The sequence below is a fragment of the Cavia porcellus genome, unplaced genomic scaffold (assembly GCF_034190915.1).
Source record: "Cavia porcellus strain 051 isolate PalLab524CR breed Dunkin Hartley unplaced genomic scaffold, mCavPor4.1 scaffold_16, whole genome shotgun sequence".
Taxonomy (NCBI): domain Eukaryota; kingdom Metazoa; phylum Chordata; class Mammalia; order Rodentia; family Caviidae; genus Cavia; species Cavia porcellus.
Window position 1 is genome coordinate 41,368,598 of NW_026947499.1, and position 27,687 is coordinate 41,396,284.

Below are 27,687 nucleotides of genomic sequence, written 5' to 3' on the forward strand. Positions count from 1 at the left end.
TAAATCAGAAGCATTTTCCTGTGCTATAAACTGCCTCTTCTTAAACTTCATTTTTACTGGCTGCACCATAGTCCTTTGTCAGAATATGTCATGCATATGCCTTGCATGTCCCAAGGCAGCCATGAGAACGTACCACAACAATAGACATTTACAGTCTCACGTTTCTGAAGACCACAAGTATGGGGTTGAGGTGTGCGCAGGATTGCTTTCTTCTGGGGGCTGTGAGGCAAGGTCTGCTACAGGCCTCCTGCTCCCGGTAGTTGCTGCAGCCCAATTGAGTTGTACTGGATTTGGGCCCACCCTGATGGCCTCATCTTAACAGATTACATCATTACAACAACGCTGTTTGCAGCTCAGCCCACATTCTGAGATACTAGGGGCAAGAATTTGGGGAGAGGACACAACCCGTAACAATCTGGGTTAGTCAAAATTTTCTTAGTCTATTTATGTTGGCTGCATAAGTTGTTTTTACTACATTATGCATCGTCTTGAAATGATCGTTCCTGTACCGAAATCCTAGATCATGTTTTCATGAATCATTTCTAGAAACCATTTCTTAGGGTCAAAGAGAATGCCCATATTTAAGGCTAAAATAGCACCTTACCAGGCCACTTTCCAGAAACCAGTGAGGGAATGCCCACCTGGCCCACCTGGGCACTGTGACTCCACTCGCCTGGCTCTGTGGCAGTGCTGCCTCGCTCGCAGCTCCAAGGTGAAGGGCCCTGCATATGAGCGCACACTCCCACCACCCTGGGCACAGGCGTTCTTTCCATCAAGCCACGTTTTTGTTCCATTTCTCATTCCTGCCAAAAAGAAAGAGTCCACAGGTTAATAGCAAAATAGAAACCATAGCTCAAAGTGTCTGTTTAGGGCATGTTCTCTTGCAACCACATGGACAAATAGAGATTTCAGAAATACTGGTTCCTCTAGGCATCAGGCATTAAATCAATGGGTAAAATTTCACTCCCGGGGCACCTTGCCAAGCAAGACTATTGGAGAGAAGTTCTCTGATTTAGTTCAGTCTGAAGCCCACTGCAGCTTGCATCATCCTACTGCTGTGAAAGGCAGTCAGATAATGTGCACTCAGCCACTTTGGGGGAAGGGTTAACCAGGGAAGGGTTTCTGATTTTTTAGGATCTCAGAGAAAAGAACTTAAGAAGCCAGAGCTTAATTGCCAGGTTAGATACCAGAGAATGAGGGACAGAAGGATCCCTCTGAAAGCCAGAGGGCTTGTTTGGCGTGCTTGAGAACAAAGGACAGGGCTGGGTGCTGAATCCTCCAGCTGGGAACAGCACTGGTCAGCAGAAGCCTAACTCAGCAGGCGAGAGCTCAGCGCACAGATACCAGAGAGCAGGATGCAAGGAAAGATAAATTTAGCCCGCATTTCAGGGGAAAACATCGATCTCAAATGTAGTGCTGCCTTTTAAAGGAAAGTGGAAACCTTCGGCTGGTCATTTGGGACAATTTCACTTGAATAGATAAAAGCCCAGGAAAAAATGAGCGCTGGTTACCAGTTCACCCTGTTGGCAGGAAGGCAGCAGGTTTCCACATTCTGAGGCATAGTCACCTCCACTCTCACTGTCCCCCAAAAGAGGTGCTGTTTTGACCTCTGGAAAGATCTTAGGTATGTGTTTCTGATCCCACATATTCCTCTTCCAGAGAAATAATGCAGGCAAAGCTCTGAGTTTCCTTGGCTGCTGGCCTGGATCACTGACAGCTGATGGGTTTCACATGTCAGAACAGGGCCACTGCCAGCCCCCTCTACCGTCTAGTAACTGAGAAGAGGACATCTGGTGGCTGAGGATTAAAAAAAAAAAGCAGAGCACCTCTGCCCTTACATGGCATCCTGAGCATTGTCTTACCTGGGCCACGCTGGAGAACCACCACACTCCCAAACAACAAAGCGCCTGTCCTGTGACGTTTCCACCACCTTGCTGGTCCCGTTGATGACAGCATCTTTCACATAGCCTTCCTCTGACACTGCTCCCCTGTTGGGAAGGGGAAGAAAGTCCAGTCTGTCAATATTTGGGGCACTAATCATCTGCATTCGGGCGCCAGAGGTCATTGAAAGGCTGAGACGTTTCCAGGAATTCATGACTCTAAAAACATGAGTCTGACCGTAAAGGATTTCCAGTGAGGGTATGAAAGAAACCCAAATCCCCACTTCACCTCCAATGCTCATCAGCCTATGAGCATTCGCCACTGAGTCTTGAATTCTTAGGAAGAAATAAAGTCCACATACACAGTGATATGGGACCAAGTTAATAATAAATGGGGAGGAAGAAGAACGGATGTTCAATATTTAAACATTTCAGAGCACTCGGTTTGTTTTGCCAGTTACTCCCTCCACCTGCTTCCTAGATGTATTCTGTACAATAGCACTGTCTCTAAGTCTGCCACTGGCATCAGATGCCACTACTTTAGGTAGAGAAAGAACCATAGCGTTTTGGGCAGTCCCATCTCAACCGGATTCCTTCTTCTTTTCTGTTGTTTTTCATAAGAGAAAGATGACAACATAGAAAATAAGATTTTTATGAATCCCAGAACTTTATAACCTCTGAGTTCATGTTCAGAATTGTCTTAATTTCCCCCAGATTTTCTTAAAGCTTGTTTTTCTTGAAGCTGTCTCGCTCATATCTTAATATAAATACTGTACTTTGGTGCTTATCTCTAACAGACTATAAAGGTTTAACAATTAAATATACAGACACATTTAAGAAATGTCTATTGAAATGTACATAGTAGAGATGTTCCTTGAAAGTTGCCTATAATGCAGAATTCTGAGAATCAATTCCTTTTTTCTTCTTGACACATATTATATAAAAGGAAAAGGCATTGTTTTTTGAGGGGGGAGGAAAGAACATTTGGCCCAAGACATAATAAAATCATGCTTAAGGATGCAGCAAACTTTAAGTCTCTTAGTTAAAGGAAATCAATACTTTTATGATGAAATATTAATCATACTAAAAAAATAAGTCAAAACTACAAATGCACACAATAGCCAGGGTGATTTTAATGTTGCAGGCATTAGCTTACATTTGCAAGAAAGCACAAAGAGAACACAGCTCAAAGCATAGCCAGACTGTGAAGCCCCGTGCATGCTGCTTTCTTTTGTGGTTTTTCTGTCCAAAAGTCCGTACCTCTTTTTAAGGGCCACAGCTACATCCAAGCATTTGCTGAAGCTGTGGATTTTTGGAATTAAAAGATGAATCTAAGTGCAAGAGAGGAACCTGCACAAGTATGTACACACACACACACACACACACACACACACACACACACTCTGACAGTGGGGACAAAGGGAAGTGGAGACTCTGGGAAAGCCAGTTGTTGGAATACATAGATGACTGTTCTTCCCTCCCCTTGGGCTATGATTGTTCTCTACTTTTGGCAGGCTGAGCCAAGTGAAGTGGCTCTTTTCATAGGTCAAGTTGATTGAATGCAAGCAGTTTCATAGTTCAACATAATATATCCAGGCCTCTATGAAGGAAATATTAACAAATAGGATAGTCATGGGTATCTTGAATGCACCATAATCTAAAATTTTAAGAATCTAAGTGAAAAATAATAACTCATTTTTCTCATAACCTGTTTTTTATATAGTTCATTTAAACTCAGTTATTAAAGTTATTTAGGAAAGTGCTGTCATGTCTCACTTCACTAAAACGTTCTGTCATAGCAGGTGATACAGGGCAGATTTTTGTTTTGTGTGACATCATTTTCTCAAGAGCTGATCCATTTCCTCTGTCATGTATCCCCATGTCCAAAATGATTTATAAAAATGAAAAACCCCTGTTTTTACTCATTGGGCCCAAGTTCCAGTTCCCCTAAATTCCAAATATCAAAATGGTGAATGTCACTAGAACACACAGACGGTATTACCTTTTACTTCTCACTAGCCCAAGAGGTATAGTCATACCACTTCACACCCAAGAGACACAGGCTCAGGGGAAGCAGGTCCCTCATGGTGACATGCCCACAGGAGTGAGCTGACCTCTGGGTACTCTCCTACTAAAAACCTGTACCCAGAGAAGAAGCTAAGGCTCAAAGCCAAGTATTTGCACTTCTCTGATTTTCTCCCTTAAAGATGAGAAGGTAAAGGTGCAATAGTCTGATTGACTGAATCCCACAGGGCTGGGAGACAAAAACTGACTGAATCCTGTCCACTTTAACAGCCTCAGCTATGAGCCTTGAAGCTTGTTCGGGCTGATATCCATCTCGACCTTTGTGTGGCTCAGCACCTACTCCCTAATTCTATCTGACCCACGTAGTTGCAGATCGTATCTTTGATACTTTTTGTAGCTAATATGTAATAGAACGTCATCATCTGCCACTTTGGCCTAACCCAGGCTTTAGGGACATGGCTCACATGCAGAGGTTAAGCACCCACTGTATAAACCCAAGTCCTGAAAAACTCAAACAAATGGATCAGGAACTGGGTACATAACTGTCTTCCTTGGGAGGGTATGAAGTATGTGTCAGTTATACTTACCTTTTGTAGATAACCAGAGCTAAATTCCCTGGCACCCTGGTACACTGCCATCTTGTAGAATGCACAGGGTGAGCACATGTGTCAGTATCACGTACATCCTGTATGGCCTCTGGCCTGAGGGCAGAGAACAGGGCCACCAAAATGAGAAATTCTCTCAGAGAGCTGGCAATACCTGGCCCAGCAGAAGATCCAGGGCTGACCTTGCAGGGTCATAGCTGAACACTGTCCTGCCCCATTCCTTGGGTCCAGATCATTGATCCCCTATGCCAGGAGCTCCTGGAGCACTGTCTAACCACCTCCTTCTCACTACTCTTTCAGCCCCATTTGCCACTGCAGCACATGGGCAGCCACGGCGGCCACTGCTGAGGTTTACAGTGCTGAAGTTGAGAAACTGCTGTGGAGCTCTTTGCTCACTAATGTACAGGCGGTATGCCACTGGAAGAGGGCAGGGCTGGGCGAGCCAGGGCCTGAGGACCTCGGAAGTAAAGCTCAAGACCTGGCCACCTTACATTTTAAAAGTCAAAGCCAGGTTGTAACATTGTCCCCCTACATGCTAGCCAGAACTCTGAGGCTTGGGAAGGTGCTCATGTCCAAGGCAGCACCCATACCTACAAGCACAGGCAACACCCCAACCTCTAGCAGCAAAAGGAATACTTAGACCATGGGTCTTTCCCATGGGCAGCAGCCCACACTGGCAAACCCTCACCCAAGAACAGAAACCTTTCTAAGGGCACAGTTAGGATGAGATGGTACAGAGAAAAAGCAGGATACTGAAAGACCATTTCTTCTTTTCTGCAGGTTTTCAAGTATAGTCTTTAGAACCCAAGAGGACTTTTCCATGGAAAAGGAGTTATAGGCTAAAAGATTCCGCAAGTTCCCGGCTATTTTGACATGTTATTCCTTTAAAACCAATCATAAATAAACAAAACAAAAGTCTGTATGCATTTTGAGGCACAGCCAGTGAGTGGTCCAGGGATCACCTGTGGTGAGGCTCAGGCAGCAGCCCATAGTGATGGCGGCTTGGATTAGCCATCAGATCCAAGACTTAGCCTCTTCCCTAGGGGCTTGATTTACAGATTTGCTCCTTAGACAGGAAGTAGCTTCTTTAGTTCTAGGACACGGAAAGAAAATCAGAACTCATCACTTGGGGGAAGACCTTAGATGACTCCTGAGCCCAGTTTTGTACACAACAGTAAACATTTTGAACTCACTAAAGTGGGACTGTACAGAGGTTCTCTGCAAATACCGAACCTTTGCCTTCCACTCAAACCTCAGCATCATGGCAGAGAGTAAAGAGACTACAAGGAGACCCCAAAAGTCCCACCACCCCACAGGATTGCTGTTTTGGGGACCCAGCCCACATGTTAGTAGATTCCTTCATTTTAGTGTTAATTTCTAAGAGGAATAGAAGTGCCACTATTGGACTTAAATCTAAACTCTAGACCCTGATGATCTCTAAACAAGAATTGGTAGTGTCTTCCTAAGGTGACTTTTCCTGGGTGACCCCTACACAATGACTCCCATCAGCCTAACCCCCGCCTGGCCATCACTCTCATCCTGCCAGGGGTTGGACTCCAAGACCACTTCTTGAGTCAGATGCAGGTGAGAAGCTGCATCACCCTACATCTTACAAGGGGTATCTGTGCAGAGCCACCAGCAGGCCAAAGCCCTTGTGACTCTGTCACAATCCCAGTCCTCTCTTGCCCAGGGGACCCAGCAGATGGCAGTAGGAGGTGAAAGGACAGAGCTGAGGAAGGAGCCAGCAAGGGAGGAACGAGGCCATGACCACACTCACTGTCTTCGGTTTGTGTGCAGGGTCACAGGGCCAATTGATTTTTTTTACTGTTTCCCAGCATCTCGAGGGGTGTTGAGAAAATATGAACAATGCGTCGCCAGAAACCTGAGCTGCAGCCGCAGAATGAATTTGCTAATGACCAGCAAGCTGAGGGAGCCCATGCCCCGTGGTCCTCACTCATGTCTACATGTCTGGGCTGCTTCCGAGTCGGCTCTGTGTGCTTTCCGGCCTGGAGCAAACATGGAGCAGTGTCGGCTTTTGTCAGGACAGGCAGATCTCCTTCCAGAGCTTCGAGCTTTTCCCTAAGTCAGTGAGAAAGTGGGCTTCTCTGAGGTATATCCACCTGAAAGGTCTTAGACTTGCACCTCAGGCTTGGGTACCAGTCTAGTAAGGAGACCCCAGGGCTCACAGAGACTGGAGACCCCATCTGGATCTAGGACAGAGGATGATGCTGACATGTCACACAGGCTGGCCTGGGGTTGCCTGCTTCTTCTTTTAAAAAACAAAAAAATGTATGGACTGGGGCTGTAACTCAGTGGTGGCACACATACCTCACATGCAAAAGAACGGATTCTATCCCCAATGTTATAAGAAGGGGGCAGAAAAAAAGAAACTTTGAGTTAGAAGATACACATATTAAGCATTTAGGAGGTTTTCCATAGAAATCCAGATACCTCGCTTCTCTTAAGAAATCTTGGCGGCCCTGAGGCTTTGTTCTCATACCCACAGTCAAGAGAGAGTCTCCATTAGCCCCTGCTGTCTCCACATCCCAGAGAAAGAAGATCCCGGGTCCTACACACTGGCTGTTTTGCTAGCAGAAGAGAACTGTTTCTCAGTGTTGAGGTCTCTGTCAAATGAGGAAAAGCAGTATAGTGGCAGGCCAGTCAGCTTGTCACCCTTTGCCATTCCTCAGTTCACTTGCACTCCCGAGCAGGTCTGTGACTCTCAGAAGTGGGATCCACAGAATGCCTGGGAAGAAGGGAAGCCCTTTGCTGACCAGGCTGCCTGTCAACCAGAGCACTTCTTTTGTATTCCCAATAATCAATAATCGAAGCTTCACCATTTAGAGGGAAAGGCTGCCATGGGTGTGATATTCCCAGGAGGAGTCTCCTCCCACCAGGCAGACTTGCCTTCTGCTCTCAGGGACGCACTTCACAAGGGTTAAGGGACACAAACCTTCCAGTGAATGGGGAGGTTCTGTGAGCTCAGCTCAGGACTGCATAGATACACAAATATCCCCCAGCTGGAAATCCTCTGGCTGTCACTTCACTTGGCACCCATCTTTCATTGTTGAATATTGTTTTAGGGGCTTGATGTTTGGTCTCTGTGGGGGTGGCTGTGGTTTTAAGATGTAGGCAGCCTAACTCCTCCCTAGGTGAGTGTGGGGGTGCCTGCAGGGTGGAATAGGGCTATGTTCATCAGGGAGTCCTTGGTGACTCTTGGGCCACCAGGCCTTGCCACATCAGCATTCTCAGAGCTCTGGAAATCCCACAGGCTCAAGTTGCTTTTACCTCTTCCAAAGGGCAAGGGGCTTCTTAACCTGAAATAGTTGTACTTTGGTCATGGGCCCAGTAGCCTCACAGTGATGACAGTGGGCCAGAGGGTGCAAACCTGGGTAGAACAGGTCGTGCTGTAGAGGCCAGGAGGGCCTGCCCACTCTCATGAAGATATCCGGAACTTTGGCTAGCACACTCACACCCCGTTCTCCATCCTGCACACATCCAAGCCCTTTCCTCCTGAGTGTCGTGTGGTCCCCTCTGCTACAGGTCTTGGGCTTGTATATAAGCTCGGTAATCTGTGCAAATCCAAGCAGAAACTTGGTCCCTTCCTGGATTTCACCAAAAGTGCCCATTTACCACACAAGAAAGAGCTAAGAGAGCATTTCCTCAAGATTTCGAGGCTCAGGAGGAGGGTACCTCCCCATGCCTGGCCTTCCCTCCTTCTCTTCGTCCCACCATGCCAAGACTCTCCCAGCAGGTGCAGGGCAACTTTCTCCCCATCAGTCTCTCCCTGGCACCTGGGGGACTCAGCTCACTTCCTTGCATTAGCAAAACTGTTCCACAAATTTTATCAGTTAAGATTAGATTCAACTACATGGAAACCCAAAACAGAACTTCATTCCCCTCTTAGGTAAAAGAAGCCTAGATGTAGATAGTCAAGGGCTGCACAAAGACTTCAGGGACCAAGCTCCTTCCTCCTCTGCTCTGTCATCTGTGATGTGTGATTTATATTTCTAGTGCAGGATGGCTGTTGAAGTCCCAGCCATCATATTCCAGGAAGCAAAATGGAGAAGGATACAGCCTCTTTCCTGTTAAAGAACTTTCTTGGAAAATCCAAAATGCCAGTCTGTATCTGTCCAGTTTGCTATAACCTAGTCAGGTTCTGTAACTACAGATGAATGGGAGAATGAGTACCAGGAGGCAGTTGACACTATCCAAAGCATATCCAAAACCCTCTGACCCCAGAGGATCCCAGGTTCCAGCTGCTAAAAGTACTATATTTGTTGCCCCAACTACCTCGGTATCTTTACGGTTTGGCTTCTATGCCCTATTTGGGCAAGGTGGCTCCCAAGCAGCTGACAAGGCTTCCTGACTGAACAAGGCAAGCTGCTAGGGCAAGAAGGAAGAAAAACCTCTCAGCTGCCTCCTGTGGGAACACCTGCCCTAGCTGGCCGTGAGCATGGGAGGAGCCCGAGGGATGGAGAAGGGTTTGTGAAGATAGAAAGGAGGCAAAAGGGAATTCCAGACCGAGCAACAGGCCAGCAGAGGCAGGAAGCCAGTGATTCTTGTCACAAGGTCTGAAGACCAGCTTAGGCTGCAAGAGGCAGGTGGCTTCCTTTCCACCAGATAGTTCCAGCCTTCGGGGTGACCTTGCTGGGGAAGTCTCTGGGGGTTAGAACCTTCCCGAGGCCCTGGATTTGACCAAGAATGTAAGGCTTAAGACAGTGATGAAATAGGAATGTCTGTGGCGTGATCAGGGCAGGGCAGGAGGGGAATAGACTGGCTCTGCCCAGCCCCCTCCAAGTCCAGCTTATGGGGAGCCCCCACCCCGTTAGGTCTTGGCTTTGCTCTGCTTTTTTCCAATACTAGAGATTAAGCCCAGGGCTTTTGCATTGAGCTACAGCCTCAGCCCTGTTTTACATTTTATTTTGAGATGGAATCTCCATAAGTCACTACATTGCCTGGGCTGGACTCAAACTTTTCATCCTCCTGCCTCAGCCTGCCAGAGCACTGGAATAACAGGTATGTACCACCACCCCCAGTTTAGATCTTGATCTTTTCACTTTTTAAAGAACCAGAACTGCAGATTTGTATGTAAAATCTCCATGTATAGCCGGGTATGGTGGTGCACGCCTGTAATCCCAGCAGTTAGAAGACTAAGGCAGAAGGGGCCGTGAGTTTAAGGCCAGCTTGTGCTACATAGTAAGTCCAAGACCAGCCTGAACTACAGAGTGAGAACCCTGTCTAAAAAAAAAAGCAAAAAAATCTCCCTGTACAAATGCTACTACCTACTGTAAAGATTCCATGTGCCCAGAGCAAACATATATGCAGTTCCCCGACCCCCATGCCAGCTCTGAATCCTGAGTCATGTGATCACCTGGTTGGTTCTTAGCAGTGAAAGCAGAAGACTAGGAAATGGATGGAGGAGAAGGAGGCTTATCCAAGGTCTCAAAGCCCAGTCCAGGTAGAATTTGGGCCTGAATCTGGGTTGCAACTCCACACCCTCTATCAGTGAGCCTAAAATACAGGACTAACCTTTCTAGGGTATTTTTTGTGTTTGACAAATCCTAGGGAGTTGTTCATGAGTTCATCTTCCCAGAAAAACTGGCAGAACTAGGCCAGAGTGTAACAGGAAGACCCCCCACCTGCCTGTGCACACCTCTGGGCCCCCGGAAAATCAGCCATGAGTTTTACCGCCAGTTTGGGCCTGCCTGCCCCTGCAGCATCATGCCTGGCCCACCTCTGGGGAGGTGGGCTGGAGGGAGGTCCTCAGGAACCCAGGGAAAGAAACCTTAGCAGCCAAGAAAGATGCTGGGGCAGGTAGGTCCAGGCTTGAGTCTGTCCAGCCCCTGGCCAATTTGCATTTCCTTCTGCACCCTACCTTGTTTCCCAGGGCTGGGGCTGGGCTCAGGGGCACAGCTCTTGTTCAGCATGCACAGATTCTGGGTTCAATATTCAGCACCTCAAAAAAAAAAAAATAATAACATTCATAGTAGAAATCTTAGAAAATTCAAACAGAAAAATAAAGCCCATTTCAGTAAAGCGACCTTGTTCTGTCATTGCTACAGCCTCCACTTCTCCAGTAGGACAGTACTGCCATGCGCAAGGGCCAAGGAATAGCCTGAGTTTTTCTCAACAGGAACACATGGGACATGCTTTTCCAACCTCTTCTCACTTATTTCTTTGTGAGCATTTCCTTCCACAATTACTCTTCCTCTGTGCTGGCATTCTTTGGTTTGTTTGTTTTTTGCTGTTTGTTTTTTTTCAAGACAAGGTCTTGCCATGCAGTTCAGGCTGGCCTTGAACTACTGATGGTCCTCCTGCCTCAGCCTCACAAGTACGGGGAGTACAGGCATGCACCACCATGCTAGGCTGTGCTAGCATTCTCGTCAGCAGCAAAGAGTCTTTTAGTCTGGCAGTATCAGGGTGCATCTGTCTTACCCCGTTACAGCACATATCTGCTGTCTTAGACACACCTCTACCTCCACATGTGGGTCTGCCTACCATGGTTCCACCACAGACTCCCAGATGTGGAACAAGAAGAAGGTGTGCAAGTCCACACGGCCTTTGGTACACATTTCACAGGCTGCTCTTGAGACAGACCCAGGGAAAGCCAAGAATATTATCTCATGAGAAGATCTCAGGGAGGCCTGTCGCCATACCGTGATCTCTGACTTGTCTGTGTGTTTGCAAGGGGTTGGCAATCAGTGTGGGTTTGACACAAGCCCAGAAAGCCTCTGGCACCTCTGCTGCAGCTGATTTGTCCAGAACTGCTTCACTGGGATAGATCAAGAACTAGAGGCCAGAGCACTCCACTGGGGAAGATCTCTGGTGTCCCTCTGCTATGGCAAACAGACTCCCAGAGTGGTTGCTGTCTCGATTTGGGAAAGAGCCCCTTGAAACTATAGGGTGGTGTCTGGGCACTCAGCTAAAAGGAAAACGTGCCGCTCCTTTCAGGGTCCCAGCACCACCTAACAAGGAGAATGGAAAGGAGGAAGTTGGGGGCTTTAGCAGCAGCAGGGAAGGACAGCTGCATTCATTGCCTCTGCTCAGTTAGACCCTGTAAAGGCGTGAGACCAGAGGTCAGCATATTTTTTTCTACTCAGCTCCCATTACATATAGACGTTATTGTAGTCTGCGAGCTTGACCCCAGCCCAATCCCTAGGTGCAAGACTTTTCTTTCTCGATTTTTCTTTTTCTTTTCTTTCTCCTCCGCCCCCACTCTCTCTCCACTTCCCCCTGCCCCTCCCCCTTCACCCTTGGAATCTAACATTAGTCTCTTGACTGTAATTTTACCATTTCAGCTGCTCCCCACATACCTCATTCCTGATGTGTTACAGTCACAAACAGGTGTGTGACACTGTGGTCATGAACTACTGCTTTACAGACCTGTGTCCTGAGAGAAGAGGTATGTGACCATCTGGGTCACAGCTGTGTCATTTTTGCACTGAGGCACGCAGGGAACAATCCCGACTCTTATGGCACTTGTAGGCCCTGTGTTTGAGCCTCTGATAAATGAGCAGCTTGGGAAAAGCCTCCTGACATGTTGATTTGTTAAGGGGTAATTCATTTTCAAGGCAAGTAAACAGCTTGTAAACTCGGGGGTTTACCGCTTTAAGTGATTAAGAAGTAAGCAGCTATAAAACTTGTTCTGTAAGGCTGTGGCTGATTGCCCCCAAGGAATTTTCCTGAGCAGTGTTTGGATTTGCCAGATGCTTGCCACAGTTCCTCAGATGAGCTCTCTCTCCCACCACACACAGCCTATCACATAATGCTGCTTCCTGAGGACTCTTGGGACAGTGACCCTGCCACTCCCTCCGTAAGGAGACCTCAATGGTAGACAAGGGTAGGAAGCATCTTCTGCTATACAAGAGCCCAGGTTTGAAATTACACACCGTGCTAGGAGACACAGGCCTCATCTGTGTCAACACAGGCTATGTAGCCTCTGGAGCCTGGCTAGGGGTATCAGTAGGGCCCCTGACATTTAAGGAGCTGATCAGTAGCACAAATAGCCCCTCCTTGATGACCCACTGAGTTCTAAAAGGTGAAGTGAGAGGCAGTAAGTCCCATCTTCTAAGAAGGCACAGGAAGCTAAGAGAAATGCAAGGATTTCTCTGGGCCTCTTGGCTGGTAGGTTAACAGATGAGAGCTAAAACCCTAGCCTCCAGCTGGGCATGGTGCCACACATCTGTGGTTGCAATACTCTTGAAAGCTGAGGCAGAAGGATTGCAAGTTTGAGCCCAGCCTGGACAACTTAGTGACTTAGAAGAGCCTGTCTGAAAATAAAAAGGGCTAGGTATGTAGCCCAGCGTGAAGATTCACTCCCAGTACCAAAAAAATAAAATGAAATGAAATAAAAAGAAATCGCTTGTACTGGACTCAGTACTGCCTCTACCTGGGGCCAACAAGGCAAATATTTTAGACTTTGCAGACCATTTTAGGAGTAGAGAGCATGCAGTCTCTGAGGCAACTATTCATCTCTACTTAACATTCTGCCCCGCTTCCTGAGTTCTGAGAAAGAGGAGTGTGGAACCTGGGAGGTCTCCTAGAAGGTGACTGCACAAGGTCCAGGTGGCACAGGGACACAGGCTAAGGTCTGGGACTGGCTGTGGCTCAGGGAGTCACTCAGGAAGTAGCAAGACTTGACAGAATACCGAGAGGTCAGTTCCCCTCTCTGTTACAAGGGCACTTTGCTCCCCCTCTCTTATGTCCCTATCTCTTATGAATCAGGGGTCAGAGGTAGTGGTCCACAGAGTACCATCACCATGGGACCTGTCCAGCTCCTGGGGCCGCAGCAGGAAGCCCATGGTTTGCCTGGGCTCTTGAAATTATTGATGAAGTGTTTGCTCTATGAACATTTTTAGGGACTTGGTGAATAAAATCAGAAGTCTGTCCTCTGGAAAAGCAGAATGTAAAGGGCAGAGGTCGTGAATGCTCTGTGGGAAACCCTGGGTCCTGGAAAAAAGACTGAGATTCGATACAAAGAACACATTTGCTGAGCACTTAGCATATGCCATGCCTGTGCCAGGTGTGCTGTGTACAGAGGGTCATCGTGAGAGCAGGTGACAGTGCGCTCAGCTTACAGCTGGGAAGCAGACTAAGAAACACATCCACATGCCAGTTACTTCCACCATCCATTCTTCCCAAAGAATGTCCCCAAGAACATGGAACTTGTCCTCTCCCCATATGGCCACAGACCACAGATCCTCAAATCACAGAGTGGCTCTGAATATCATTCAACACTTCAAGAACAGTTCTTTTTTGTTTGGTTGGTTTTGATTTTTGAGACAAGGTCCCACTATGCAATTCAGCCTCGAACTCACCATGTAGCTCAGGTTAACCTCTTGAGCTCGTAGAAATCCTCCCACCTCAGCCTCCCAAGTGCCGGGATTGCAGGCCTGGACTACCACACCTGGCTTTGTCATGCGCAGCTCTTGTGCAGAGCTTTTGTTGCTCCTGCACCTTACCTCCTTCAAACAACAAAGGCAGGGCAGGTGTCTGGCAAGGACAGTCCAGGGATTGTCCTGTGGCAGGATGTAGGCACATCAACAGAGGCCCCAAGATTGTGTCTGTAGGGTTCCCAACCCCTCTGTATGAACTGGCAGCATCCCAGAAGTCCCAAGGCTGTGTGTCCCCTCCAAAGTAGTCGGCCCTGCTGAGGCAGCACCAGGCACTCCAGAGTCATGGTCTATGGCCCTGCCCTCAGCGTGCTGCCAGTTTCATCTGTGTCCAGGTCAGTCCTGTGCCAGCTAGGCTCACTGCAGGGAATGGGCCAAGGCTCTCCAGAAGCTAGAGCGGGTTGCTCCGTGTCACCGTGACACTGAAACCCCCATCCAGCCTCAGCAGTGTCTCAGCCTGCCAGTTCTCTCTGCTTAATCACATTTTGTTGTGTTGCAGGCTTTGCCGTGGCCCAGTGTATAAACCAGCATAGTTCACCCTGCCTGCCGTCACCATCACCACCTTCTGCCAGCGGGAGCCCCAGCGGCAGCGGGACCACTAGCCACTGCGACTCAGGGGGCTCATCTTCCACGCCCTCTGCAGCCCAGAGCCCAGCAGGTATTGGCCAAGTGACTCAGAGGCAGGGGGCCCCTGCCCTTCACCCCTTTTCCTCTGCTGTGACCACTGACTCCCAGCTCCTTGTCATGGTGTGTGATGGACACTGCCACCCCATGGACTGTTCCATGTGCCCTTCACAAAGGTATTGCCCACAGTCTGGTTTAGCTCCTTGCACAGGCTGTTCCACTGCAAGACCTCCCCTGCCTGCAGTACTGAAAGGACAGGTGACAGGGGGCCTGGTCTAAGTCCACCTGTCGTTACCACCAGAGCCATAGATGTGTTCTCCCTGTGTAGGCCAGGCTGGCCTCAAAGTTGTAGTGATCCTCCTCACTCAGCCTCCTGAGTGCTGGGATTTCAGGTGAGCACAACAACACACCTAGCCAGTGTCATCTTTAAATGTTCAGTATGGTACAGTCATCATACTCAGGTGCATCCCAGCCCCAAACCCCAGCGTAGGTCTGAGAGTCCTTGTCATTCTAGGCTGTACCCCCAGCTGAGGACCCTGGGTGGTGTTCACTGTCCCTGCAATGTCCTATCTAGAGCCCTCACCCACTATACTTCAAGAGCATCTGACCTGATTGTCGTTAAGATGTGGACTGAGGGATAATGACAAGAGACACAGTGAATGATGGTGTGGCAAGCCAAGTCTCCCTGGACACCTGTACTTTTCTCTCCAATGATTGCAGCCTTTAGGCTCCCAGCAAAGAGTTAAGCCAGCCTGGTGTCCACAGTGGGGTTCAGAGACCTCCTGTTTGTCCCCCAGGAGACACACATGACTGCCATCTACTGTTGCCATCATGAGGCCCAGGCAGGAAGGGCACCCTCAAGCCCCTCACTGGGACCCTTTCTCTGTGCAGGGTTGGGGTAAATGACAATGGGATTACACTCTCTTGAGGGACTTCTGAACCCAATTTAGGGGGGCTGTACATCCGAGCAGTTGTCAGCACTGTTCCCAGGCTTGTAACTGGGAAGTTCACTCCAGGCACAGCTTTCCTGGGCCCATGTGCTCGTGTGCACACACCTTCTGCTTGCATGTGCACATTTCTCTGTGTGTGCACCCAAACACATTTACAAATGCTCTGGGATAAAAGCTCTCTCCTATGTTATTCTGGATACTTTTCCATTTTTAAAGAGGCACAGCCAACAGCCAGTGAACAAATGAGCCATACACTTCTTTGCCACGAACTGCAATTACCAAATCTGACCTCGAAGCACCAGAACCTGATAGCTAGACTTCACAGCTGCACCGCCTCCAGGGCCTCATGTCTGTGGTGTGCGCAGTGATTTTTCTTGGCCTTCCTTAGCGCCTTCATCCCTGCCTCCACTATTCCTGCACTGTGCCAACACGTGTCCTCTCATCTCACAGATCCAGGGGCTGGCAGCCCCGCTGTCAGGTAGCCAGATAGTCCAGTTCACAAGCAGAGTCAGGACTTCCAAGATGTCTGCTGGTGTTTAGTGCAATCCCAGCAGGTGAGCATGCAGCTCCTTACTCTTTATGCCCCATGACAGAAGGAGTCTGAAGTACAGCTGCCTGTCTAATTCTGCAGACACCAAACTAAAACTACTCTCCTCCTGATGAAACACAGCCTAGCAGGCAGTGCATGCTTTAGCCTCACACAGGGAAATGGATGCCTTTGGACACTCTATGGATCCTGCAAGGAGAGAGAGTCAGAGCCTGGGTGCTCCTTCAGTCTCGAGCTATATTTCCAGACCAGCTGTCAGCCACCCAGTCCGTCCAGAACAAAGCCTTTATTCTGTGTCCATGTTCCGTAGAGGAGTGGTTCTGACCAGATGGTTCCAGCAACTGCTTGGTATCCTACTAGACTGCTAGAGGGCAGCCAAGAAAGGAAGGAAGGGCAGGAGCCTTTGTTGAGATGGGCTGCCTTCTCCCAGTGCTTTGTCATTGGCTCTGAACAGTGGCCTAGTGCTTAGCTGCCCACGCACACCCTATTGGTAAGATTTTGCACCCTTCAGAGGCCTGCTACAACCTGACAGAGGTGACATTCTTGGAGGGAACAAGGAGGCCTCTCACCATCGTAGTCCATTCTCCCTAACTGTGCTGCTTAGTCTGGACAGCTGCAGCCCCACCATTGGGACAGTTGTCCTCAGGCCAGTTTCTGAGGGTATAGCCCAAAATCAGAAGCATCCATGACTGTGTGTTCACAGAGCCTCCAGAGTCCAGGAAGCTCTTCAGCTGCCAGGAACTAACACACGCCAGGGGCCACTCTGCCATTGAGGCCACACTTTTCATGGTCAGGTGCTTGGTTGAGAGAGGACCCCAAAGATGCCAGCCACCTAGGAACGAGACAGGCCCAGTGTTCCAGGGTCTGCACCATGGTTTTGAAAACATGAATTGTACAAGGATAGCTTGAAAAATTAGAGATGTTACAAAAGTACTGTTAAATGGGAGGGTGAAAGTCTATAGCACAGTATGGCAACTATGGCACATTTCACAATCACTTACAGTGTATTTCAAATGCAGAACATCGGATTTTGACTATTCCTTACGCAAAGAAACAAGGAATGTACCAGAGGCTAGAAATGTACATTACCTTCATTTGATCATTTCCAGCATATATATTAGGATATCACATGCTACTGAAACATGCATAATTGTCTGTGTCCATTTTAAAGTGTAAAATGTTCCTCAAGAGCTGCAGGTTACCCTCAACTCCAGCAGTTCACATCACCCAGGCACTCTGCAGTCTGCAGGGGCTCCTGCCACCGCCACTGCACCACCTTCCTACTGTATGCACACTGCGCAGCCTCCCAGGAGATGCACTCCCAAATCCAGGCCCACCTAGTGCCTGGTGCTGTGCCTATGAGCACCTTGAAGACCCTCTCACTGGGTCCTGTCATGCCTTATCTCCCTCCTCCATCTGTACAGCTGAAAGCACAGGAACTCACAAAGGTCGTCCCACTTGTCCAAGACAATGCAACCAGCAAAAACAAGAGTCTGAATTTAAAGCATCTCATTGGCAACATCAAAGCCCATAATTCACTATCTAAACCAACCTAGTAGAATTTCTGATGCAAGTCCCAGGTCTTTCTCAGGTAGCTCCAAGAGCTGTCCCAAGAGACCTGTCTGGGCCTTGGCTAGGATCCTGGTGGGAGACAGTCCGTGGAGCACAGCTCTGCAGTTTTGCACCATGGTTCAGGAGCCCAGCTGAAAAGCCACGTTCATAAAGCCCTGGGGGACTGACACAGCCCCAGGCAGTAGAAAGCTGGGCTGTGTGGGCCCCACCCCAAATTAGCAGCAAAGTACACCCCAAAAGGCCACGTCTCCCTTGCTGGCCTATGTGGGGTCAGCCCTGCACCAGAGGATGAAACTGATGATGTTCAGGTACATTACCTGCCTCTGCTCTGGCCAGGTCACGGACCTCATACCTCCTGCTGGGTTTGACAGAGGTCTGTGTTTATCCCAGATACGATGTCTCATCTTCCTGTAGGACATTCGCCCTAGGCTTCCTGGACTTAGAGGCTCAGGCTGTTCCTCTTATGTTTAAAAACCGGAGATCTGATTCACAAGGTCCCTCCATCTGCCTGGTCCTTGCTGGTCTCCCAGTCCTCTTAGTGACCGTCTCTCTGCATCTTCTCTACCTTAGCTTTAGGTGCCCTACACTCATTCTAATTAAGTTATCTTTTTTCTAAGCAAAGAGGCTTGCATGGAGTTCCTGTTGTGCACAGGCATTAGGAGTACCATGTGGCAGAGGCTGGATCTCACATTTCGTCAGGCTGGCCATGGCCCATTAAATAGCTACACGGATGTGTATAGTTTCAAATTATGAGGAAAGGACGATGCAGGAGGGGTCAGCAACCAGCAAAGAACACCTCCGGGAGGCTCTGGTTCTCCCAGATGAGGCCTCACTAGAGAGAAGAGCCAACGAGTAAGGGCTAAATAGGCCAGGGGTCCATGAGGAAAGCAACTTTGGGTCTCTCTTAAGTCCACCAGGCCAGAGATCTTGCTGGGGACATCCTTTTCCCTTTCTCTACGGGCTCCCTGTATGTAAATCTTGCTCTTCTGAGTAAAGATTGGGGCGTCTGTCTTGTAAAAGCTCCCAGCCTGTAGAGGCCATAGTCTCTGGCCCAGAACAGGCACTGGCTCCTTAGCCAGAAGGGAATGGGCTGCTCTACAGGGACACCTTTTGCCACCCTGATTGTGTGGGCAGCACCTGCCTCTGAGTACTCTCTGCACACTGTGCTTCAGATACTCCCACAAGTGGCTCTTGAGTAGGTGATCCAGTTGGGAACCAAGACATACCCCAAACTGCAGAGAAAGCCCAAGCTAAATTCCTTAACAATGCCAAGAACCAGTTTTTTGTCTGTCATCACTACTGGTTGGCTCCCCACCTCCCATGTATGCCTTTATTTTTTCCTTTTTCAGACAGTCTTGACATGTGGTTCAAGCTGGCTTTAAACCCCTTGGTTCAAGTGAACCTCCTGCCTGAGTCCCCACCACCACCATGGCATACGCCACCATGTCCAGTTCCACTGACCTCTAAAGGAGGTACTTTGTGGTGCTCTGTGTCTTGTGGGGAGAAATGGCCACCACTAAGTGTCTGGGAGCCAGTTGTCTTGTCATCCACGCATCTGCATAACTACCCTGGTGGCCTCAGCCTGATCCCTAGTGAGAAGACTGCAGGGTTGGAATCAGCATTTCCCTCTTACATTTTCTGGTTTTGAGAAGCTGAAATTGCAGAGAGCACATGACTGGAAAGGGAAAATGGGCCCCATTGTCTTCTGGGCAGGTCTGCACACTCTCAAAGTGCCACATTACATACACTCAAACACGGTGCAAATGCACACACAAACATACACATTCACATACAGTCTGTGTGTGGGAATCTGATAAGCATACTGTCCCCTCAGATAAGAGCTCTAATCTCCAGATAAGCTAGATTTCACACTGGGAGAGTCTCTCTAAAGAGAAGTCATTTGTTAGAAAATGACATCAGAGTAAAGGTCAGCTTACCCTTTTAAAGATGCATTTCACAGCTCACCAGCCTCAGAGCCTCCAGAGTCTTCCAGAAAGAAACAAGGAGTTGGTTCCTGCTGGTGACACCTCCCCCCTCCCCCCTGTGCTCTCTGTCTACATGGATCACTTTCACCGCACACCCCTCCATTGTGAGGGCCAGACCGCCTGAGAGTGGCCTCCATGTCACTGAACTCCATCACCTCGGTCCTTCTAAGGATAGAAACCCAGAGAAAGGTGTTTGTCTTTTCTCATTTGTTCTGCAGCATTCCTTTCTTTATGGGGGTAATATAGACACCACAGGAAGTTGCCACTGTAGCCAGTTTCCAGCGTGTGGTCCTGTGAAGTTGGAACACATGCATATTGCTGTTCTTGGGACACTACTTAAGCTTTGCTTGTATCTCAAGTTCATCTCTGAGATGACAGCTGCTCCTTTGCAGTGAGATGCTACTGACACCAACACCTGATCAGCACCCGCCCTCAGCTCCCCGTCCACAGCCCTTCCTGCTGTGGTTCCTTCTTGAGTTTCCAAGGTGCAGATCACCGGGTCACGCCAAGGGGTCCAGGGCACCTCAAGAATCCTGTGCTTTCCCAGAAATCACCAAGCAAGGCATCACCAGCATCACCATCTGACCTCAGCTGAGGTCAGAAATCTGCTGGGTTTGCTTAGCTGGTTTGGCTCTGAGCCTCCAATCACACAACTGTCCCTCCTCACACTGCCTTGGGGAGGCAGGGATTTTGTTTCTCACCTGTAGGTCCTAGCTGATACCTATCGGCAAGTCCGTTCTTCTGTCCACCAAGGCCGTGTGCTGCCAATGACTCCAAACCTTTCCTTCCTCACTACAATTTTCTCGTCTTTAACCCAGTGAAATCGTATGAGTGACTGATCTGGTTCTCAGGCCCTCCAACCCTACCTCCTCATGAGGAGGGTGGCGTGGGAGTGTCCTGTCTGCAGGGGGGTGCTCCCTGTACCGCAGCCCAGAGCCCGCCCCGGGGCACAGCCCTGCCCTTTGCTCTCGTCGATGCTGATGCTTAGCGTCCGTCTCTGCTGTGTCCCTGTCTCTACATCACCTTTGCTGTTCCATTGTTAAAGGCTTTCTATGATCTGTCATTGTGTTTTCCCTCTAGTCAGGAGTGGCAGGAAAGGACGCCGGCGAGTATTCAGCCTGTCGGAGGCCGACAGTCATGGTGGCCACTGGGTTTAGTGCTTCGAACGGCAGCTGCCACGGCAACTCACGTACAATCAATTCAGGCAGGTCTCCTCACAGAGCCCCGCGGGCCCACCACACTCCTGTCACCTCGGCAGGGTCTGCAGGAGAATCGGGGGCAGGCTGGGCCTGTGAGGACTCCAGGCTGCGGGAGAGCGAAGCCCTGAAGTTGGTGATTCCCTCTGCTTTCCCCAAAGCCGGCCCTCCTCGTTTCCTGACCCCCATCCACCTGCACCCTGCATCCCTCAGCCCTCTACCCTCAGCCACATCACCGCCCTGTGCATCCCAGCTTTGCCATACCCAGCCCTGCGCTGGAGATGGTGTTTCCCAATGTGTCCCCATCGGTTTCTATGGTTTAGACCATAGGAGTGGGCAGTTGTTGGCTGGAGAATTGAGAACTTACAAAACACAGCCAAGAAGGTATTCCTTTCTTCAGCCTCTTGCCTAGCCCAAAGATAAGTGGCAGATTCATTTACATTCCAGCCAGAGGCCAAAGTCATGCCCCATCACATACCAACAAGCAGCCCCATCGCTCCCTTTCATGTTGAGTGCTCCCACTGCATGTCACTGGTGAGGCTGCCCAGTGGCCTGGCTCACTCTGCCAGGGCCTACCACTGCCACCTTCTCCTGTGACCTTTCTTTTGTGGTGTCTGAGTGTCCCTCGTGGGCAGTCCTGCTTGTCAGTAGACGGCCTCTCTCCTGCTGTTTTGTTTCCCTGCTTTTGAGCTTCACCACAGCGTGGTGTGCGTGGCTCTCCTTCCCCTCCTGTCTCCCACCCTGCCTCTCCCAGGCCAAGCACAGCATGTCGGGCTGTCCTTGGAAACCTCCCCCTCCCCACTTGACACAGACCAGTTGAGGCCCTGCCCCAAAGCTGCAGGTCTGTTTCTGAGGGTACCAGCCAGGGAGGAGGGGGTCCCCTGCCTCGGAGCCTCATAGGCTGGAGTCCCGGGAGGCAAGACCACCCTGGTGGGCATGCGGACGTGCCAGGTTTCCCACTACTGGTTCTTTCCCAAGGAAGAAACCAGTTTTGTGTGTGTGGTAGTATTTATTAGTGGGTTTGCTTTTTAAAAGAGGTTTGACTGCAGCCTTCCTGTACCCTCAATTATTCTTTTCATCAGAAACCCTAGCAGGGGTCAGGGAAAGGTTTGCCAGCTCCCAGATGTTGCCTGCAGGTGTAGGCTTGAGTAAAGAGGGAACTCTCCCATGGAAGCTTTAGAAACCATGAAGGAAATGGTTTTGCCCCTCCATCTCCAGATGGCAGGACAGTGCCACTTGGAGAATTAGTCATTTCCAAACCACCTCATCAGCGCTGCTCACCTGTAGGTCCCAAAGTGCCTTTGTAGTGAGGAAGCCCAAGCCCATTTTATAGCGAGTATGAAGGCCGTGCGTGGGAGCAGGCAAGCCCTGCTGAAGGTCAAACACAAGCCAGAGCTGAAGCAGCCCTGTGCCACAGGCATCCTTACACACGGAGCAAAGCCACTGAAATTCAGAGGAACCAGAATTCTCAAGGAGCATGAACTTCCCTTTGTGGGTTCAGACCGCACCTCGGTCACTTTTTCCATCCATGCTCACTGGTGCCTACGGCCACCTCCAAGTGAGGGCAGACCCAAAGCTCAAGCGGTGCTTTGCTCGGGACCTTCTCTCGCTCCTCCCTCCCTGTCTAAGAGAGGCCCAGCTGGATCTGGAGCACTTGCCTAGCATGCTCAAGGCCCGGTTCAATCCTACCACTGTGGGGGACGGGGGCACAGACAGGCAGACAGACCAGCAGGCGAGCCTTAGGAAGAAATTAAGGGGATCTTCCAGACCTCATCTGGCTGAGTCTTGTGGGAAGAAATGTAATGTGTGTGTTGGGAGACCGGGTGTGTGCTTATGCTTTCTCTTGGGGACTCTCTTCCTCTCATCATACTCTATGCTGCATGGTTTTATTTTCATTATTTGCTTTTACCATTCTTTTGCTGCGCATTCAGTTTGCCTTTATGTTTTATTTTGGCTTAAAAGAGAAGAAAAACTAACTCAACTGGAATCACATTGAGCAAAGCACATCCCTCAAGAGGCCCTAGGGCCTCTTTATCCCAAGATCTATACAAATAAGAATTTGCCTCCCAATGCCTTGCTCTTAGAGCCTCTGCAGTCCTGCAGGAGGGTCTCCACCATGACCTCTGCTTGCTCTGGTGTCTGGCTGGGCAACTCATTATCTGTCTGCAATCTAATCGTGGATTTTGAAGAGCTCCTCCCAGAAAAGAAATGGCCACTTTGAAAATACCTACCTTGGGTAGAGCCTGGTGGCTTCCATGGCCCCTGTGGGGCAGCTCAGGGTGGTGGTAGTGGCCTGGGCAGACCCAGCCCCTTGATGACTGTTAACTCAGCACTTGGACCAGAGGAGACAAACCACAGTCCAAGATTTGTAAAAACTTGGAAAGTTCTAGTGACATTCTTTTTGAGAGTGTGGTTTTGTGGCAGTGGACTCCCTTTTGGGGGAAAGTCACCACTGTAGAGTCTGGAGTTATAGGCACACCTGAGCTCATTTACTCCCTATTCATGTCTTTGTCATAATGCAGGTGGTGCCAGACTCACCCGTGCACACAGCCTGCCTGGGCCAGTCTCTGCTCCCAGGAGCTGAGCTCTCTTAATGCACACAGTGACTTGGCATGAGCCCCCGGATTTTCCATGGTTCCACAAGTCCCAGAACCCTGGGCCCTGACACATCTTCCCCAGACCGGTAGGACTGGAGGTAGCGCTTCTGTGACCCCAGGAGTGAGTGGAGCCAGCCATCTCCCACCCACGTTTCCCTGGCCCTGGTTCAGGATGGGAGCAGAGTTTGGCAGCCTGAGCATGGGATTGCAAGGACTGAGTCTGTCCCTGCCTTTTTCTCTACCACCTAGATGCCCCCACAACTGCAGAACAGCCTCGGCCTCACATTCCTGACCAGTTAGAGATTGTCAATGAAATGGAAGCAGAAGCCAGGCCCAGCAAGAACTCAGCCAGAGGCGCAGAGGTGGAGACAGCACACTTGTCCCCCAGCCTCCTCCCCGCGCAGCAGCCCACCATCTCCTTGCTCTATGAGGACACTGCTGATACGCTGAGCGTCGAGTCACTGACCCTGGTCCCTCCGGTCGATCCCCACAGCCTCCGCACCCTCACTGGCCACCCCCAGCCTCCCACACCAGCCACAGCATGCCCAGAGACCCTGGACGAGGAGGCTGCCTGTGCGGAGCCTGCAGGCCCCACCGAGCACTGAGTGGGCACCGGGCCTCCCCTTGTGCATGCGGCCCGCTGGTAGGGACCCAGTGCAGTTGATGGCAAGACAAACCAGGAGCACCTACACTTCTCTGTGGCCCCAGAAACCATCGTGGATACCTGTCCCCATGCTCCTGAGCATCAGAAAGACGACTGTGTTCCATTTGAATCCTCTTTCACTTTTACCTCTTTAAGAACAGTCTGGGGCCCATAGGAACAGCCCAGTGCATGCAGATGACATCCATGGCTGCCTCAGGGAGGAGCTGAAGGAGTCCAGCAGCCCAGGTGGCAGGACCCACCAGCACCCGCCTCCTTTCCTTCAGGCAGTTCCTGTCACTGTGTGCACAGAATTGGACAAGGTCACTTTGGGTAGCAAATTGTAGAAAAGCAAACTTAGATCAGTATCTCTTTTGGCTATTTATTTCTGATTTGGGCAGCTGATAAAAAGCATTTATTTAAAAAGCATCTATTTGGAGGAAAAAAAAACCCTCAACCCCAAGGTTTGACGTCATGTGTAATGATACTGTTGGTTTCATTTTCGTTTTCCCTTGAATTTGTCAATGTTTGTCTTAGAGTTCTTGGTGTCGCTTTCTCTGTTTTCTTAAATGACTCTTATTTCTCTGTTACTAACTCTGCAAACCTGTGGAATGATAACTCACCTTCCTGACAAGTTTAGATTCCTTTGAAACAGCGGAGGAGATACACATGCTCTCAGGTCACGTGGAGTGCAAGCACCGGAAGCTGCTCCACTCTTGCTTTACTTAACGAGGTCTGAATGTTACAGTGTGCCGTGCCCTGCTCAGTGCTCACACCACACAGATGCATCCGGCTTACCTGCACAATACCATCTCTGTTTATCTGAGAAGCCACTGGGGACCATGCGGACTCCAGACCCAGAGACAAGGAGAGAAGGTGCCAGAAGGCATCCTCGGTATCTCCCCTGCAGGCCTGTACACCCCAAGAGCATCCTGGCTTTAAGGAAGGCACCAGAGCACAGAGCATGGCCCTCTTTCCTCTCTTCCCTTGGTCTTCACTCTTTGCCATACTCTGCAGGTGACTCAGACAGATCCCACCCAGCTCCAAGATGTTCGTTTTACCTCTGGCCAAACCCACTGAGTGACCCCTCCCCTCTGAGATACAGGAGACCCTGTACAGCATCCTTGCAGATGTGCCTACCACAAATACCCACACAGTGCCAGTGGCCAGCAAACCTGGCTATTTGGCCTCAGGAGACATGCCGTGATCTGGCCATCCACCTGTTAGAGGAACTTGCTCCTCACCAGCCCTGCTCAGCCAGCTTCCCACCAGGAGCTGCGTGGTACTGTGGGAACAGGTCTGTCCAGTCAGGCGGGAAGAGAGACATGCTCCCTGGGGAGAAACCTGTGTCAGCCAGGCGGAGACCATGTGTTCTGACCCGCCTGTTAGAGGGAAGCAGGTGCACATGGAGCAGAAGCCCCAGAGCCCTGCCCTGGTTTTGGAATGACCTTTGGCACAGCAGAGATGAGACAAGGCAGTGACTGTCCTGCCCAGCTGTGTGACTGGGAGAATCAAGACCTGTGCAGGTGAGCCAGCCTTCTCGGGTCTACCAACTGCTGCCTGGAATCAGTGGCTCCAGCTAGCCCGTGTGGTAGAGGTGGGAGCTGGCCCTTTGGGCTCTGATAAAGGACCCCTCTTACCCAGGTCTTGACCATCTTGGCGATAACGCACACAGGCATGTGTTCAGGAGCCATCCCCCCAAACCTAACAACTGGGGCCCTCCCACACCTGCCAATCCAGACAGACCTAGGCAGGACCAGCACTCTGGGAAAGCCTATTGCTGGAGCCACAGCTCCTACCCAGGTACTGGACAGGTATCTGGGGTCAGCCCTCAAACACCTACCCATCCACCATCTTCAAGTCCTACAGAGAACACTGCAGCCTTCCAGGTCACTTTCCCCAAGTCCACCCTTAGGCCCTTTGGGCTTGCTTAGCAGCATTGGCCACCAAATCCTCAAAACCCTCTGCTTTGAAAGTTGCACATCCCTTTCTGGTTGGAGGTTTGGGCACCAAGAGCACCCCAGGAAGGTAAACAGGAAAAAGTGAGCTCCTTCAGACAAGTGAGGGCAGCCACAGTGCCAGAGAAGGACTAGGAGCAGGCCCCTGTGCCATGCTGTCCTGTCTGTCTGCTCTCTGTGTCACCACCACCATCCAGATGACTGCATTCCAGGCATGGGTGACAGAAACACCTCCTAAAGACAGGCATTGAGTTTCTGTGTGGCTTCCAAGATGCACTGTTTTTAAAAAGGCACTGGTGAACCAATTCTGATCTTTTCTAGATGCAATAAATATGAAACATATAATGTAGTGATGTTACTTTCGGGCATAACCTGTAAGGTTGTCTTCTGTTCCTGTGAGCTGAAAATATGTAAATAGTTCTTGTCCCAGCGAGGAGCGGGGGTTGGGAAATCTCGGCGCTTCTGGCCATTCTAGGGAAGTACCTGCTTTTGTCCTCGTGACTCATGCTTCGTGGGTGCTGAGCACGAGGGCGGAAATAAAACTGGAAACTTCCTTGTAAATTTAATTTGACAATAAAAGAGGAAAAACCTTACCAAGAATGTGACACATTGCTCCTCAGTGCTATAGCAGGAGGCTGTGACTTGGCAAAGTGAAGGTGCTCAGCCATTAATCCATGTCCTGGTGCAGTTGCCTGGGGCAGGATGTAGCTGGAGCTCCTCCCCACACCACCCAGGTTCCCAGGAGGTTGGTGGGACAGGTCAGGTCCAGCCCAGTCATTCAGGGAGAGCCCCACCTCTGCCGGGTGCAGGGAGCAGCATGGTCCTGTCCTCCTGTTCTGCATCTCTCCCCTACTGAACAGGTAGCACCCACTCCGAGCTTCCAGGTCTGCATCTGTGGAATGGGACACCAGTGCAACCTCAGAAACAGGCATAGTGAGTGATTGTTGGTGCAGCCTGCTGCTCAGGTAAGGAGAGTGCAGATGGCTTCCCTCTGTCACAGCATCAGGTGATGTGTTGCAGTAGGCACAAATCTAGGACATGCCCACACGTACCAGCATGAATGCTGGCAACCCCAGGAAACAGTGTCACAGGTTCTCTAAAACCTCTGATACTGTAGCTTAAAGCTGGACCAGAAATGGCTGGGAACTTGTATACCTTGCAAGAGAATTTAAAAGAGCATGCAGGGTACCCCCCTCAGGCCGATGGTACAGGCGATGACCAGACTTCCCAGCTTCACACTGGCAGCCAACAGGGATCCTTCCCCACCTGGCCCAGGACCGTTTCCAGTCAGTTTCCTGGCAGTCTCGCCGTGAGTGCCAGCAGGCCCGGGGACCCTTGGCTTGGGGTTGGAGCTCACTCTGCCCTGGGACATGACTGCCACAGGCTGTATCTGCAGGGTGCCTGACATTGGGGCCAGAAGCCCACCTATAGCCTCCTCCACCCTCATAGCAACCCTGCCTTGGGCATGCGGACATTCACTCAATGTAGAAAAAAGCTAGCTAAGATTCTGGGGAGAAAGTGAAAGAAGGTCTTGGGGTGGACAAAACCAGTGGGCAGAGTTATTGGGAGCTCATTCACCTCCCTACCTACTCCAGGTCTCCAGACAAGGGCCAGCCCTGGGCCTGGGGAGACCAAGGAAGGGGTGGAGGGCAGCAGGTGTCTGCAAGGGCACCCTCAGTCAGCCTCCCCTAACACAGGCAGGAACAGCCCAGC

At 50.1% G+C, this 27,687-nt stretch overlaps 1 protein-coding gene and 1 long non-coding RNA gene across 4 annotated transcripts in view; one reads left to right on the forward strand and one right to left on the reverse strand.

The window, feature by feature from the left end:
* Positions 1–26,574, forward strand: part of Clec16a (C-type lectin domain containing 16A) — a 216,670-nt gene extending 190,096 nt beyond the window's left edge. For 2 of the 3 annotated variants that reach the window (XM_005007496.4, XM_005007494.4), the window contains exons 22-23: positions 14,405–14,563; positions 23,626–26,574. In XM_005007496.4, coding sequence (XP_005007553.1) covers positions 14,405–14,563; positions 23,626–23,981 — 515 coding nt within the window. In that variant the 3' untranslated portion in view covers positions 23,982–26,574. Of the gene's footprint in view, positions 1–14,404; positions 14,564–20,663; positions 20,788–23,625 lie in introns of all 3 variants that reach the window. The other variant, XM_063226539.1, reaches the window with a different exon arrangement.
* On the reverse strand, positions 164–4,724 carry LOC134470718 (uncharacterized). The gene is made up of 3 exons (XR_010039840.1): positions 4,493–4,724; positions 1,863–1,988; positions 164–803 (listed from the first exon to the last, which is right to left on the reverse strand). It is a non-coding gene; the product is annotated as an uncharacterized LOC134470718 (long non-coding RNA).
* Positions 26,575–27,687: the final 1,113 nt, after the last annotated feature.